The sequence below is a fragment of the Crocodylus porosus genome, unplaced genomic scaffold, assembly GCF_001723895.1.
Source record: "Crocodylus porosus isolate Cpor-Errol unplaced genomic scaffold, CroPor_comp1, whole genome shotgun sequence".
Classification (NCBI taxonomy): Eukaryota; Metazoa; Chordata; order Crocodylia; family Crocodylidae; genus Crocodylus; species Crocodylus porosus.
In genome coordinates this window covers 77490436-77503542 of record NW_017728947.1, presented here as the reverse complement: position 1 = coordinate 77503542, position 13107 = coordinate 77490436, and the positions used below count along the sequence as shown (strand labels likewise).

Genomic DNA, 13107 nt, shown 5'->3' with positions numbered 1-13107 from the left:
CTTGTTGCCCATACTACGAGCGTTTGTGTAGAGGCATCTGAGGCCTCCTGTGGGTGTGTGTACTGACCCCCTAGTCCCAGCGTTACCCTGGCCCCTATCACTTATCTGTTTGTTCGCTTTGCTTGTTGGGCTGGGCTGGGCTGGGCTGTAGTTGTGGGTGCTGTTTGGTCTGGCAGTCTGATGTTTTCTCCGCCCTCATCTTCCCCTTCCCCCGGCGAGCCTAGTTTAAAGCCTGCTGGAGGAGGTCTGCCAACCTAGAAGAAAACTCACGCTTACCTTTAGGTTAGCTTACCTTTCTTCCCTTTCTAGTCATTTTCCTGTGGTGCTGGAAGCAGTCTCGTTGCCTGAAACTAAAGGTACTCTGATTCTGTCCTACCCCAGTACAATTCAGCAACAAGATTATGTATAGAGTAACAGCTGTATGCCTTCTGTGCTATCTGAGTAGTACTGAGTAACTGTTTAGAAATGCAAAGTGTGAAAGCAGAACCTCCTAATAATAAAAGTGTGGAAAGCCTTGTCACTAGCTATTTTAAGTCAGACTGGACAAAGCACTGAATTAAGGTAAGTGGGGAACAGTCAGGCATTGCAAATGGATGCATTAAGTGACCCCATCTCTAGTATCTCTTAGAGAGCTTGGTGCTCTAGGCCATATGGTTACAATCAGGACCATTACTGGAGAGAAGGCCTCTCCGTGTGTGCTATGCACATTGTGTGCCTTTTCTAACTCTTTTTGGAGTTGTAATTTTCTTTGGTGAGCTAGCAGTAACTTCAGGATGCAGAGATAGTAAAGCCACAAGCTGTGGATAAGAGGCCTTCCTTCTATGCATATATAAGGTTTAGGTCAAACTTTCCGGACACAAGGCACTTGTCATTGGACTTGAGGCACCTTCATGTTTGTGAATTGAGTGGCATCCAATTTCAGAAGGAAATTATATATGATAGTGCTTACTCCTGCAGAGGGACCAGGCAGTGTAGAAGTGGGGAATTGGTTAAGCAGGAACAAGCCTGAGTCTTCACTTTTATCTGCTTATCTCCTCACACCTCACTTATTTCTTTACATTTTGTGGCACCATTCAAAGTATCTGCAGGCACAGCAGCCTGGTTGAGAATCACTGGTCCAAGTCCTTACTAGCTCTTTCCTTCTCCCTTCCTGCACAAGTCAATTCTTGCATGTCTGCCATGATTAAATTTCAATGTAGGAATTGTCTTCTGCTACCCTAGTTTCTTCCATGGTTTTACTTGTTTAACTTCCTGTCCTAAATAGTACTGTTGGCCACTGTTAAACCATCCTGTTCCAATTCAGTTATACACGCACTGCTGAACGTGGCTACATAGTAGCTTTATATTCAGTGGAGTCTTGTAGCTGAAATAAGCTAGAGCAGTGGTCTCCAAACTTTTTTGATTGTGCACCCCTATCATTAAAAATTTTTGAGCATGCACCCCCAATATATGTATATTTATTTATTTGACATATGGACCGAGTGAGGGCACCAGTGTCAATCCATATATTAAATATTAGTAAAGCTCAATTTCTTTCTTATTTTTTTAGATAAAAAATAAACATAAATAGGAGTTCTAATATTCTCTTCCTGCACCCCCTGGGGTGCATGCACCCCACTTTGGAGACCACTGAGCTAGAGGATTCTTATTGCCCTTATCACTACTTATTACTTTATTACTGGTCCGTACCAGATTTGAGTATTCTAATATTATAAAAGCCTTGGTCTGTCTGTAACACTTTATTTGTGCTCTGACTGGCTGCCTCAGGGGTGATAGCCCCAGCCCTGGCCCTGGCCTGAAGCAGCAGAGGGGAGCCAGGGAACGGCCCAGGCCTCTGTCCCCCTCCCCCCATTGTTGTCGACGGGCAATTGGCTAGTCTCCTCATAAGAATATATAAGAATTGCTATTTAGTGGGTCTGACTACAGGTCCATCTAGCCCAGCATCCTGTGTTGCACAGCAGCAGACAGTGGATGTTGAAAGGGAGAGGGAACCGGATATGGCCAGGGTTTTTTCCATGGTTCCTCTCTTACTTGCAGCCTCCAGCATTCAAGGTCTAGGAAGTTCTGATTCAGAGGCTGTATCCCTAACTCCTGTTCTCAATAGCTACTGATGCCCCTTTCCTCCAAGAATTTGTTCAATCCCTTTTTGCCCAAACCCTCATCTATGTCTGACCTTTGTAAATAAGCCCACTGTAGTTGCTGGGGCTTTTCCTGGTACTGAACAGGAGACAAGGGTAAAAGCTCTATTTCCTTCACATTTGCATATACAATTGTAAATGTAATTTGTTCTCTGGTATATTGTGCAGGGAAAGTCACTGTCAGTGCTAAGTGGTTGGAAGCTGTTTTCTATGCAGCCCTGAACAGTTGCAAGTGGCAGCACCTGTCCCACCAGGAGACACTGAAGTTACTCAATAATGTATGCTTTTCTGAGCCCTGCCATGTCTGTGTGGAGCAAGAGACTTGCCCCTTGTTTGTGTGTGGGAGCTTTGTCAACCAAACCTATGCTGCCTCCCTGACTCAACAAGAGTAAGTAAGGTGTCAAAATTCAAACATGGCTGGATGGTCTCTGAGTGTCTGTCATATCCCCTGGTTTGAAAGGAGGGCTCTTCTGATGTCATAAGAAAAACACTGTATGGTGTATATGACTCTAGTGTCAAGCATCAGTGAAAGGTTCAGCTTTAAAATCTGACCCAAATTCCAGTGTCTCTTGAAGAGATTTGACTCCCAAATGCCTTATTATGAAAATAATGGGAGCTGCTATTGAAAATGTTGCCCACCCTGTCAAGACATAGACATCAACCAACAACTCAGCATATGGCAGCTGTCAGAGTCCAAATGCATGCCATGAATATCCTGGTATCTCATCCTGAGCCCCTCCTATTCTTATCAGAATGAACAGCTCTTTTAGATATAAAAATCTGATACATGCAGGGGCACAGGACTTGTGGCACTGGCGCAGTCTAGTTAAATAAGAGCAGGACACGTAAAAAATGAGACCAGGCCAGATCAGCAGTCCCTGTAGTCCAGTCTCCTGTCTCTGAAGACTCCAGCTGTAGCCTCAGAGAATCCATCTACCAGACTAGGAAGGCGATGCTGGTTGGAGAGAATCCAGAGTGTATTTAGGGAGCCATTTGGACACCATCCAGTAAAACTCTTCTCGAAGGTGTGCCTGGACAAGGAAAAGGAAGACAGCTGTGGAGCTCAAGGAGAGTTTTACTGGGAGGTGTCCAAATGGCTCCCTAAATGCATTCAAAGGGCAGTGGGTGCCAACCAGAGTTCTCTGCTTGGTGTCCTCTCTACACACCCTAGCTATTGACTTATAGCCCATACTCCTATTCTTGTTTTCTCGTTTGTTTTTGTCCCATGATATAAGTTCTGTGCTTAGTGGCCTTCCTCTAGCCATTTCAGGTGGGGCTTTTAGCTCCTACCAGGTCTAGGCCCATTGTCCCAGAACAAACTAGGTCTGTCTCTGACAGTGGCCAGCAGTAAGAAACCTCATAGAGCAGGAGTGGGCAAAATGTGGCCTGGGGGCTAGATGCAAGCTGCCAGGCCATTCTATCCGGCCCACGGGCCTCCTAAAAAAAATTTAGAAAATTAATATTTATCTGCCCCAGCTGTCTATCATGTGGTCCTCGTTGGCTTGCCAAAACTCAGTAAGCAGCCCTCTGCCCAAAATAATTGCCTGCCCCTGTCATAGAGACTAATTTGCCTATAGGGGATTTTTCTTCCTTACCTCTTAGTGTGCTTGGCTTCTGTACTGACCTAGGAAGGATAATATCCTTTATAAAAATCTGTATGTGTAATATAACTGCATCAGTTCTCATTATCTACCTAACTATTCAGTCCTAGTTTGAATCCTACTATGCTCTTGGCCTAGAGTTTATCTGGTAGCAGTGAGCTAATTACTTATCATGTTAAAAAAATCCTTTTCTCATTTTGAAATGTGGAGCCTTTCAATGTCCTTGAACATCACATTGTTCTTGTACAAAAGGGAGGAGTGCCTGACTTGCCTTATTTATACCATTTATCATGGAACAGACTTCCTGTTCTTTCCCCTCTTATTTTATAGCAGGATGTCTCAGTAGGAGCCTGAAGGAGGAAGTAATTCCTCCCTGCATCACCACTCTTATCTAGACAAGCCAACACCACCACAAAGCTATTGTTGGTTTTGGATGAAAGGATGAACTTCCTTTATCACTCCTAAGCAACCAGACTCCAGTGAAGAGCTTAAAGGGCCCCTTTGCTGTAGATTTCCTCTATTATTTAGAACCTTTCCCTTCTCTGTCTTTTAAAACGAAGTTCATCCCAGATTGATTCATAGAAGGGGATATGGAGCTCCTTTTGTTAACCAATATTAGTGCCTTATAACCCACAGGCAGTGCCCTAAAGAAGGACAGCTGTCTCACTGTCTATTTAGGTTTCAACCTTTTGTGTGTAGGTAGACTAGAAGTTCCATGTTTGCACCAATTCTCCTTAAAAAAAAAAAAAAGGAATTAAATTTAATACGGATGGAAGTTACCAATGTAAGAGACACTGATTCTGTGGAATGCTGGGTTTATTACCCAGAGAAAAGCACATTGCCTGGATTGTACTCTGCTGGGATCATCTTCGGGAATGGCAAGGAGTACAGTCTTCAGGGCTTTCCCAACGGCAGCCCCCTCTGCTTGGACCACCACAAAGGAGTCTAACATGTGGGGTGCTTTTTCTTATGGTAGTATCTGTCTGGTAAAAAGCAGCTTTTGGTCACCACAGATGAAAGATTGTTTGGAACTGTTTACTAGCAATTAAAATATCTAAAACTCATCATTGGTTCCTAAGCCATCCAGTTCCTGCTAATTCTGTTTTCTGTATAATTGTTATATTAACCATATTACTGAAACTTCCAGATTCCCTAGCCAGGATCAGGATCCCACTGGATTAGGTAAAGCACAAAAAAAGCTGGTTCTTACAAGATCCAAGGCAGTGGCATCCTTGCTGTTGGACCTGTATGATGAATATGCTTGCCTATGGTACACTGTTTCATGTTGTAAGCCCATTAGCTCCCATTCATGCAAAATCTTCTCATTTGAACTGGTGGTGTCCAAAGACCCCAACTTCCTGAATCTGGTTGCTTTTGTCAAAGGGCTAAGAAAAAGGGCATAGCTAAAAGAATGTTTATTTGTTAAATCATACCTCTGGGTGCTGACAGTGGTGACAGTTGCTGATATATAAATAATAAAGCCTGTTTTCTTTTCCCAGCACCTTTCCCTGGTTTGACCTGACAACTGTACAACTGAAGGAGACTCCCTTTGGCCAGCTCCTAGCAAGGAGCGTGTGTCTCCAGAACCACCTTGCCCAGCTATATCATACCTCATTTGAAGCCCACACTGACAGCGAGATGTCTCTTTGTCCTTCCACAGCAGAACCCAGTATGGTGACCTGTCATGAATCAATGTCCATTATGACCGCTTTGGATGTGACTGGTACAGAAAGCCTGGAGGAAGTTCCTCACACTGATTTTGACCCTTTGTAAAGTAGAACCAGCCTCTACGGATGGGGCTGCTTTGTTAAATGTTTTACTACAGAGAATTGTTATGGAGATTAATACCCTTTTCTTATCATTTGCCACTGCAGAAATCCATCCCATTTTTGCATGTGCTAGAGGAACCATAGTGCGGATTCTGCAGAAAGAATAAAACTGGTATAGCAAATAACTTTGGCTTGACTGTCACCTTGGCACAGACCACTGCAAAAAAGGGTCACATTAAATGGAGATCGAGCAACTTTCCTACCCCAGAGTTCTGAAGCACCTGAAAGTCTTCCCTAGTCTGCAGAGGTTATGGCAACAATCTCACAGCACGTTACTTTAGGATATTTGATTTTTACTTTTAGTAGCCCCAGGTTAAGGCTGGTTATAAAGAATGCACTAGAATCAGTTAGCTGATGACCAGGGCTATTACTGAACAGTCCTTTAACTCGAGAGTAAACAAGATAAGGAAAAAGTGGAAAATGGCAAGTTTTGCTTGCTCTTTAAATGCTTAGAACAGGCTTGTCCAACATGCAGCCTGTGGGCCGCCATGTGGCCCGCCAAGGCATTTTCTGTGGCCCGCGGTGCTGCGAGGGGAAACGAAAGTGAACACGGTTTGCTTTCATTCCCGCCCCTTGTCCCTCCCCGGGCCCCTCAGCAGCTTCCTAATGGCTGCTGAAGGGACCAACGCAGTGTGTGGGAAGAGGAGTAGCGTGTGCCACTGGGGACAGGAGGAGCCTGGCCGGAGCGGCAGGGGCTCAGCTGCACTTTCCCCTGCCTGGCAGGGGAAGCACCGTGGCCGTAGGCGGGCTCCCCAGGGCAGGTGATTGTCTCTGATACGTCCTCCATCAGAGGTCCATATTGAGCACATTCTTTTTGGTGTTGGGTGGTGGAACCGGAGCTTGCTCCATCCACTCCATGCATTGACCTGGTATAACAGTGCTTCCAGGACCGGTGCAAAAAAAAAACCCGAAAAAAACCCCAAAAAACAAAAAACAAATTCCCCTGCCTGTGCCCGTCAGTCCCGAGCAGACACGGGTCTGTCCCATCGGGAGCAGCATGCGGCCGAAGCCGGCCTCCCACGTGCTGCTGGGGACGGGGTGAGCCCGGCGGAGTCGGCACCGGCCAGCAGAAGCGGCGGCGGAGCCGTGTGCCGCTCGGGACTGACCGGCGCAGGCAGGGGCAGAATGCAGCTGAGCCCCTGCCGCTCCGGCCGGGCCCGTCCTGTCTCCGCCGCCGCTTCTGCTGGCCGGTGCCGACTCCGCCGGGCTCCTCCGGTCCCCAGCAGCACGTGGGAAGCCGGCTTCAGCTGCATGCCGCTTTTCCTGGCCGGTGCTGACCCGGCTGGGTCAGTCGCATCTGGAGCAGCATGCGGTTGAAGCCGGGCTCCCACGTGCTCCTGGGGACGGGAGGAGCCCGGCTGGGTCAGCACCGGCCAGCAGAAGCAGTGGCGGACTGTGTGCCGCTCGGGACGGGACGGGACGGGACAGGACGGGCCCGGCCGGAGCAGCAGGGGCTCAGCGGCATTTTCCCCCTACCTGCGCCCGTCAGCCCCGAGCGGCACACGGCTCCGCCGCCGCTTCTGCTGGCCGGTGCCGACTCGGCCGGGCTCCTTCTGCCCCCAGCAGCACGTGGGAAACCAGCTTAGGTACGTGCTGCTCCGGATGGGACGGACCCGCCCGGGTCGACACCGGCCAGCAGAAGCTGCGGCGGAGCCGTGTGCCACTCGGGACTGAGCAGCACAGGTAGGGGAAAGTAGAGCTGAGCCCCCGCTGCTCCGGCTGGGCTCATCCCGAGGTTCATTTAATGTTTGTAAAATGTTTGGAGAGCCCCACATAGATCCACTGCATAGAAATGCAAACTATATTTTGACTTACTTGGTTGGCACCTTGGGCTGAGATTTTCAAAGCTGAGTCCAAAGGCCAACTTCCATTAAAACGAATGGGATTTAGAGGGCTCTAAATCTTTTATGACAACTTTGTAACATGCCTATCTACCCCTTTTTGCAAATCTCAGCCATAGTTTGGAAGCTCAGCCAAAGAATATAAGAGCATAAAAGTGCCATGCTTGGTCCACCCCATGGCTCATCTAGCTCAGTGTCCTGTCCTGAACAGTGGCAGAGGTAGATGCTGCAGAGGGAGAGTTTTGACCTGGTTAGACCCATTTCATTGTCACTTCCTGCAACTTCATTGGTGTCAAAGGTCATGCGACATCACGTCCTGATGTGATACCACTTCCTGTGAGGTCTTTGAATATGGTTCACAGGCCCACTGGGTTATAAAAAGTTTGTGATCCAGCCCCACATTCAAAAAAGGTTGGATGCCCCGGCTTAGAATCTAACACTGTGGATTAGCAACCTCAGTACAAAACAGAGTTTGCATCTGAGAGTTCCTGACACCTCTTGGTCGTCTAATAAACCAGGGGGTTCAACCTTTTTGGATCAATGTACCCCTGGCAGCTGGACATAGAGCAGTATACCCCCGGTGGTGGAGCACGGGAGGGAGGGGTGGCGACATGCAGCTGAACGCAGAGTGTCGGCAGCTGCGGCGTGCAAGCTTCCTTACTCCCTGCATCCGGCTGGGCGAGCAGCGCCTGTGCAGCAGTGCAGGGTGGTGCTCCATCCCCACCCGCCTGCACATAACCCCTAGGGTCTTCTCAAATACCCCCAGTTGCCAACCTGAGTAATACACCAATACTGAAATGTCATCTTGTCCTAATCCCTCAGTTCAATTAACCTGCTGGACTTTTCTCTGTTGAAGCAGTTTAGGGTCTTTTAATGGCTGCAGTCCCAACCCACATGGATTTTAATTTAATTGGATCTCTCAAATTAAGTGGGATTAGGTTGTTCATTATTTGGCTGGGGAGGGTTGGGGAGTGTTTCTCAAAGAAATCCCTGCTGATGATGATTCAGTCAGGAGTACTTTTTCCTTTGGATCAAGACTAAACCAACATGCAATGTAGTACTTTGGTGCAGAAGGTGCTACTTGTAAGACATGTGATTGACATTAAAAGGCTCACTCGATTGCCCAGTGTTTTTCTCCCAAACAAGGGTGATGCCCTAGTATCCTGCCCAGTCCATCAAATCAGTTCTCACTCCTAACATTCCCTCTTCAGTCTCAGTTATAATATTCTTGACGTCCAGCCCTCAACTCCCTTACTGTTCAGTGCTGCTTGCACCAACTGTGCCATTTGTAACTCTTTCAAGTACAGGTGGAGGAGGGTGGGGGAGTTTTAGAATCACAACACTGAACTGAGGACGAGTTTGGTGCCTGGCAGTGTCCCAAAGGCGTTTCTCTACGAACAAGTGTTTATGTGCAAGCTCTTCAGGGAAGAGACTATACAAGGCTGAGCACAGTGTGCACACTAAACAAGAGCAGTAAAGCACCTTTTCTTTAATATGAAGAAGATGGGACAGCCAGAGATGCAGCAAAAGACTTGGTTTGTCCAGTAGCTTGATCTGTTTCTGAGGCTGGAATTGTAGCATGTGGCTCTGTTTCTGCTTCTTGGATGCATGGGGAAATGGTGGGATTGTCTGTGTTCACATCAGTTTTGGCTTTTTGCAAAGATGTAGTTGTGGCATACGGTTTCAGTCCTGCTTCATGGACAAACTGGGAGAAGGTGAGGGCATCTGCTGTCTTGCCAGTTGGGGCTTTGCGTTCTAGAAACAAGCCCATGTTGTCCCTGTAGGGGAGGGCAATGCTTCTGCTCCAGAGAGGCTCTGTAATCCCCAGCAGCTCCCGCACATGCCTTGAAATCTCCTGAAATGCAAGAATTTGGAACATCAGGGATCCTGACCTGGAGGCAGTGGCTAAAGCAGAAAAACTCTTTACTGCCCAGTAGTGCTGACAGGGATTCCTACACATTCTGATTTGATAACAGTTCCCCTTCATGCTCTGAAATGAAGCAAACAAAGAGCCTGGAGTGCAGGTGAGACTAGGAGAGTGCCAGTGGAAGAATAAATTCTGATAATCTCACAGGTTTATTCCATCTGTTTGAGTCAGATCTGCTGCCTAAAGTGCCAAAAGTGGCTGTTGATTGGTTTCTTTGATGCCTATTGGCATTTGCAGAGTAAGCACAGCTCTAGGGGAGTGAACTTCATGCTATTTTGTCTACTACAGAAGAATTGGCAAGATTTGTTAAGTTTATGGTTGTCAAATGTCAATGGGCCATCCTGATTTATCAATAGGGACCTACTTAATTCATAGTTTTGGAGAAACAGTGAAATCAACAACAGAGAAATCCACGAAATCAACAACAGAGAAAAACTTAATAAAAATAAAATGCTGGCTCCAGTGGTCCTCACTGCTGGGAAGGGAAGGCTCCAGCTAGCTGGGCAGCATGAAGGGCTGCAGACAAGATGGCAGCTGCCCCCTTGCCTCTCCTTCCCTTGGGGCCTCTCTGTCAATAAGCATTGAGGGGCAGGGCCACACGATGGGCAGCCAGCAATCAAGATAGTGGCCACCCCCTCATCCCTCCTGCCCCTTCAGGGCCTCTCTGCCAATCTGTGCTGGGGGGCGGGGCTGCCACAAAATGATCCCAGAATTGAAACTTTACACCACAATTAACCTGTGAAAATTGGCATGTCCCCCAGTGATTTATGTAGACCCCTACTTATAAAGGCAATTCTGGTGTCCTGAGGCATTTTCTTCCTATTTGTCTAGGCCAGGGTGAAAATAAACCAAATTATCAATCACCCCATGTTTTACTACTGAGCACCTCATCCTGCCCCTCTAGTGCCAGACAGTACTACACTTAGGCTGCACCTGGTACCTACTAGAAAAGAAGCTGTCTTATGTGATTGCAAAAGGTGCAATTTTTTATTTCCACTGAAAATTACTGGGATTCCAAGTCATTTGGAGGCCTCAGAAAATACTACCTAGGAGTGCATGTCACTCTGCATAGACCCTCTTTTCCAAACTTCTACATTTTGAAATCCTTCCTTTTAAAATTCATGAAGTGGTGAAACAGAAAGCCAAACCCCAGCCTGTAATGGTCCCTGAAGGAATTTCTCCAGCACATTCCATTGGAGATGCTATTTGACTACTAATCCTATTTCAAACAAGAGTTTATCTTGACTCTGCATTGTTAACCAGCTGCCACGTGTTATTCCAGAGACAGCTGAAGTGGGACTGGAGCAGGACAAAGCTTAATGACTGTGTAAAATATCTGGAATCTTCATCTGAAGAGTAAGAGACAGAAGCACAAATAATCTGCAGAGTGCAGCTGTATCTGCCAGGACTATAAGAGCTTAGTGGCTGCCCTTTGAAAAATTATGTGATGATTTCTCCTTTCTTCCTCTTGCTTGCCATAGATCTCATGAAAGTTTGTGGCCTGGCCCCTATGCCACCACCCAAGGCAAATATCATTTAGAATTAAAGACTTAGGACTGTTCAGCCAGGCAGGAATAAGGTTGGCCCACATACTTTTGGGTGTGTTACTACAGAAAGAACACAATATTCACAACTCCACCCTGGAGCAGAAAGATTTTATCTCTTGCAGCTTGCATGCTGCTCAGTGTTTGAACATCTACCTTGTGACTTCAGCAGAAAGCAACTGTAAATAATAAAGAATTAAGGCCAAATTATGATGGCTCTACACAAACAGTCCCTGCTTTCTGATGCATTCAAGGGAAATTCACAGACTCTGCAGTCTATAAGAATGCAGTCAGGCAGCTCTTTTTCACAACAGAAAAAGAAATACTTCTATGTGATCCTAGACTAAGAGTCCTACCTAGCACAAACATTCATCCCTTACTGCTTTCAGTTACCCACCCAAATTAGTAAAATGATTTTTGGCAGGGCTGATCCTCCCATGACTTAAACACCTGTAATGCACATTCCATCCAGCAAGACCACACACCAACTGCTGAAACTTCCTCAGCATGACGAAGGGTTTTTAAACCCAAAAGCTTGCTTTGAAAAAATCTTTTCCCAACTATTTAAGTTGATCTCATAAAAGATATCAGATTCACCCAAAGAACCTTGTCTGCCTATGTCCTTAAACCAACACAACTACAACCTACACCCCTGCAATGTATTATGAATCCATCTAGACCTTAGGTCAATAATGCTTAGATGTCTAACAAAACAAAGTTAAATGTTTTGTTTAAAGCACCCACTTTTGGAAGGCCTATCTTAAAAGACTCATCCAATGTCACGTGGAATCAGCATTTGTGAGGTCCTTTGTCCCATTTTCTATCCAACAGCCTATGTGAAAACTTCAGCCAGGGTATCTTTGAAAAGAAATACAGCTAAGTACTCAGCCTTCCTTAAATCAACAGGAACCGGATGATTAGCTCCTCTTTGTACCTTCTCTTTATTCTCTAAAGGGCTTTTCTCTTCTAGAAAATATTTTCATTAGGCACATTGAAAATATAACCCTTTTATTTGTCTCTAATGTCTTACCAGGAAACCTTTTTACTGCATTTTCCCCTTCTGGGATTTAAAAAGGTTCAAATCTTATTATTTAAATTAGTATTACTTAAGTTTGTCATCCATTCCTTGAAAATGAGGAATAGTGGATAGCCCTGTGGTTGAAGCACCATACAGGGGCTGAACACTGATGTTCTGTTTCTGGGTCTGTTTCAGGTGACTACATGACTTTGACCAGACTGTGTTTTCTGGGCCCCTATTTCACATTTATAAAATGGGACTTGAAGGAACTCACAAAAGTGCTGAAATTCTTCAGCAGCTGTCCAATTCTGTTATTGCCTTCCACCTAAAGCTTTTGAAGTTACCCTCAATAATCTCAATACAGATCTTTATTCTTGGACAGCATCTACATGTTCCACACATGCTCAGAGCTCTCCTGAAAGCTCTGACCTGTGTGGGGTGTGGAACCTGCTTTCATCCATGGAACTTTCCATGAGAGGTGGCATAAGGAACCTCTAATGATACTTGGCGCTTTCCATTCCTAAAGCACTAAGTCAGAATTCCTTCCGGGCTTTTCTTCTTATCTGTTTTACTGATCCTTTAGTTAGAGTATTTTGCATATACAGTTAGTAATAGTCAGTAACTCTACCAGGGAAAATTAGATTCCTTGTTCTCCCTATATACACACTTAAGGGTGGGCAAACATAGAAGAAACTGGAAGTTCACACTAGGGCTTCCAGAAATTTAGGTGCTGATCCAAACTTCTTGGCCCTCTTCAGTTCTGGTCACCCCATCTCAAAAAGGATGCAACAAAACCAGGAAAGATAGAGAAAAGCAACAAAGATCATCAGTGGTACAAAACTGTTCCACACAAGAAAAGACTAAAAAGACTAGGACTTCTTGGTTGCACCCACACAAGCCTGGACATTTGGTTCCCTTGGGACAACTAGCAGTGGCACACCTTGTGCTGCTGCTAGTTGTCCCTGGGGAATGCCTATGATGTGCCCTCTGGTACGTGGCAGGTTATCCTGGGTGGGTAGGAGCAGTTGGGACCAGCACTGGGGTGGACCCAGCAGCCTTACCTGGGGTCCTTAGTGTAGCAGGCAAACTCAGTTATGCTAAGGCTTTCTGACCACACTGGAAGGTAGGGAACAACTACAGGCAGACCTGGACAGGTTGGACAAATGGGCAGAAAACAATAGAATGCAATTTAACAAGGAGAAATGCAAA

The 13107-nt window shown here is 46.1% G+C and overlaps 2 protein-coding genes across 3 annotated transcripts in view; one reads left to right on the top strand and one right to left on the bottom strand.

Annotated features, from left to right (window-relative positions):
• The window catches only part of NOXRED1 (NADP dependent oxidoreductase domain containing 1), a 12263-nt gene extending 6365 nt beyond the window's left edge, over positions 1-5898 (top strand). Inside the window, exons 6-7 of the mRNA XM_019552084.1 lie at positions 2307-2526; positions 5239-5898. Of these exons, the coding sequence (XP_019407629.1) occupies positions 2307-2526; positions 5239-5512 (494 nt within the window). The 3' untranslated portion in view covers positions 5513-5898. The remainder of the gene's footprint in view (positions 1-2306; positions 2527-5238) is intronic.
• Positions 5899-8878: 2980 nt separating this feature from the next.
• SAMD15 (sterile alpha motif domain containing 15) overlaps positions 8879-13107 on the bottom strand; it is a 7320-nt gene continuing 3091 nt past the window's right edge. For both annotated transcript variants that reach the window (XM_019552302.1, XM_019552303.1), the window contains one exon: positions 8879-9264. In XM_019552302.1, the coding sequence (XP_019407847.1) occupies positions 8899-9264 (366 nt within the window). In that variant the 3' untranslated portion in view covers positions 8879-8898. The remainder of the gene's footprint in view (positions 9265-13107) is intronic.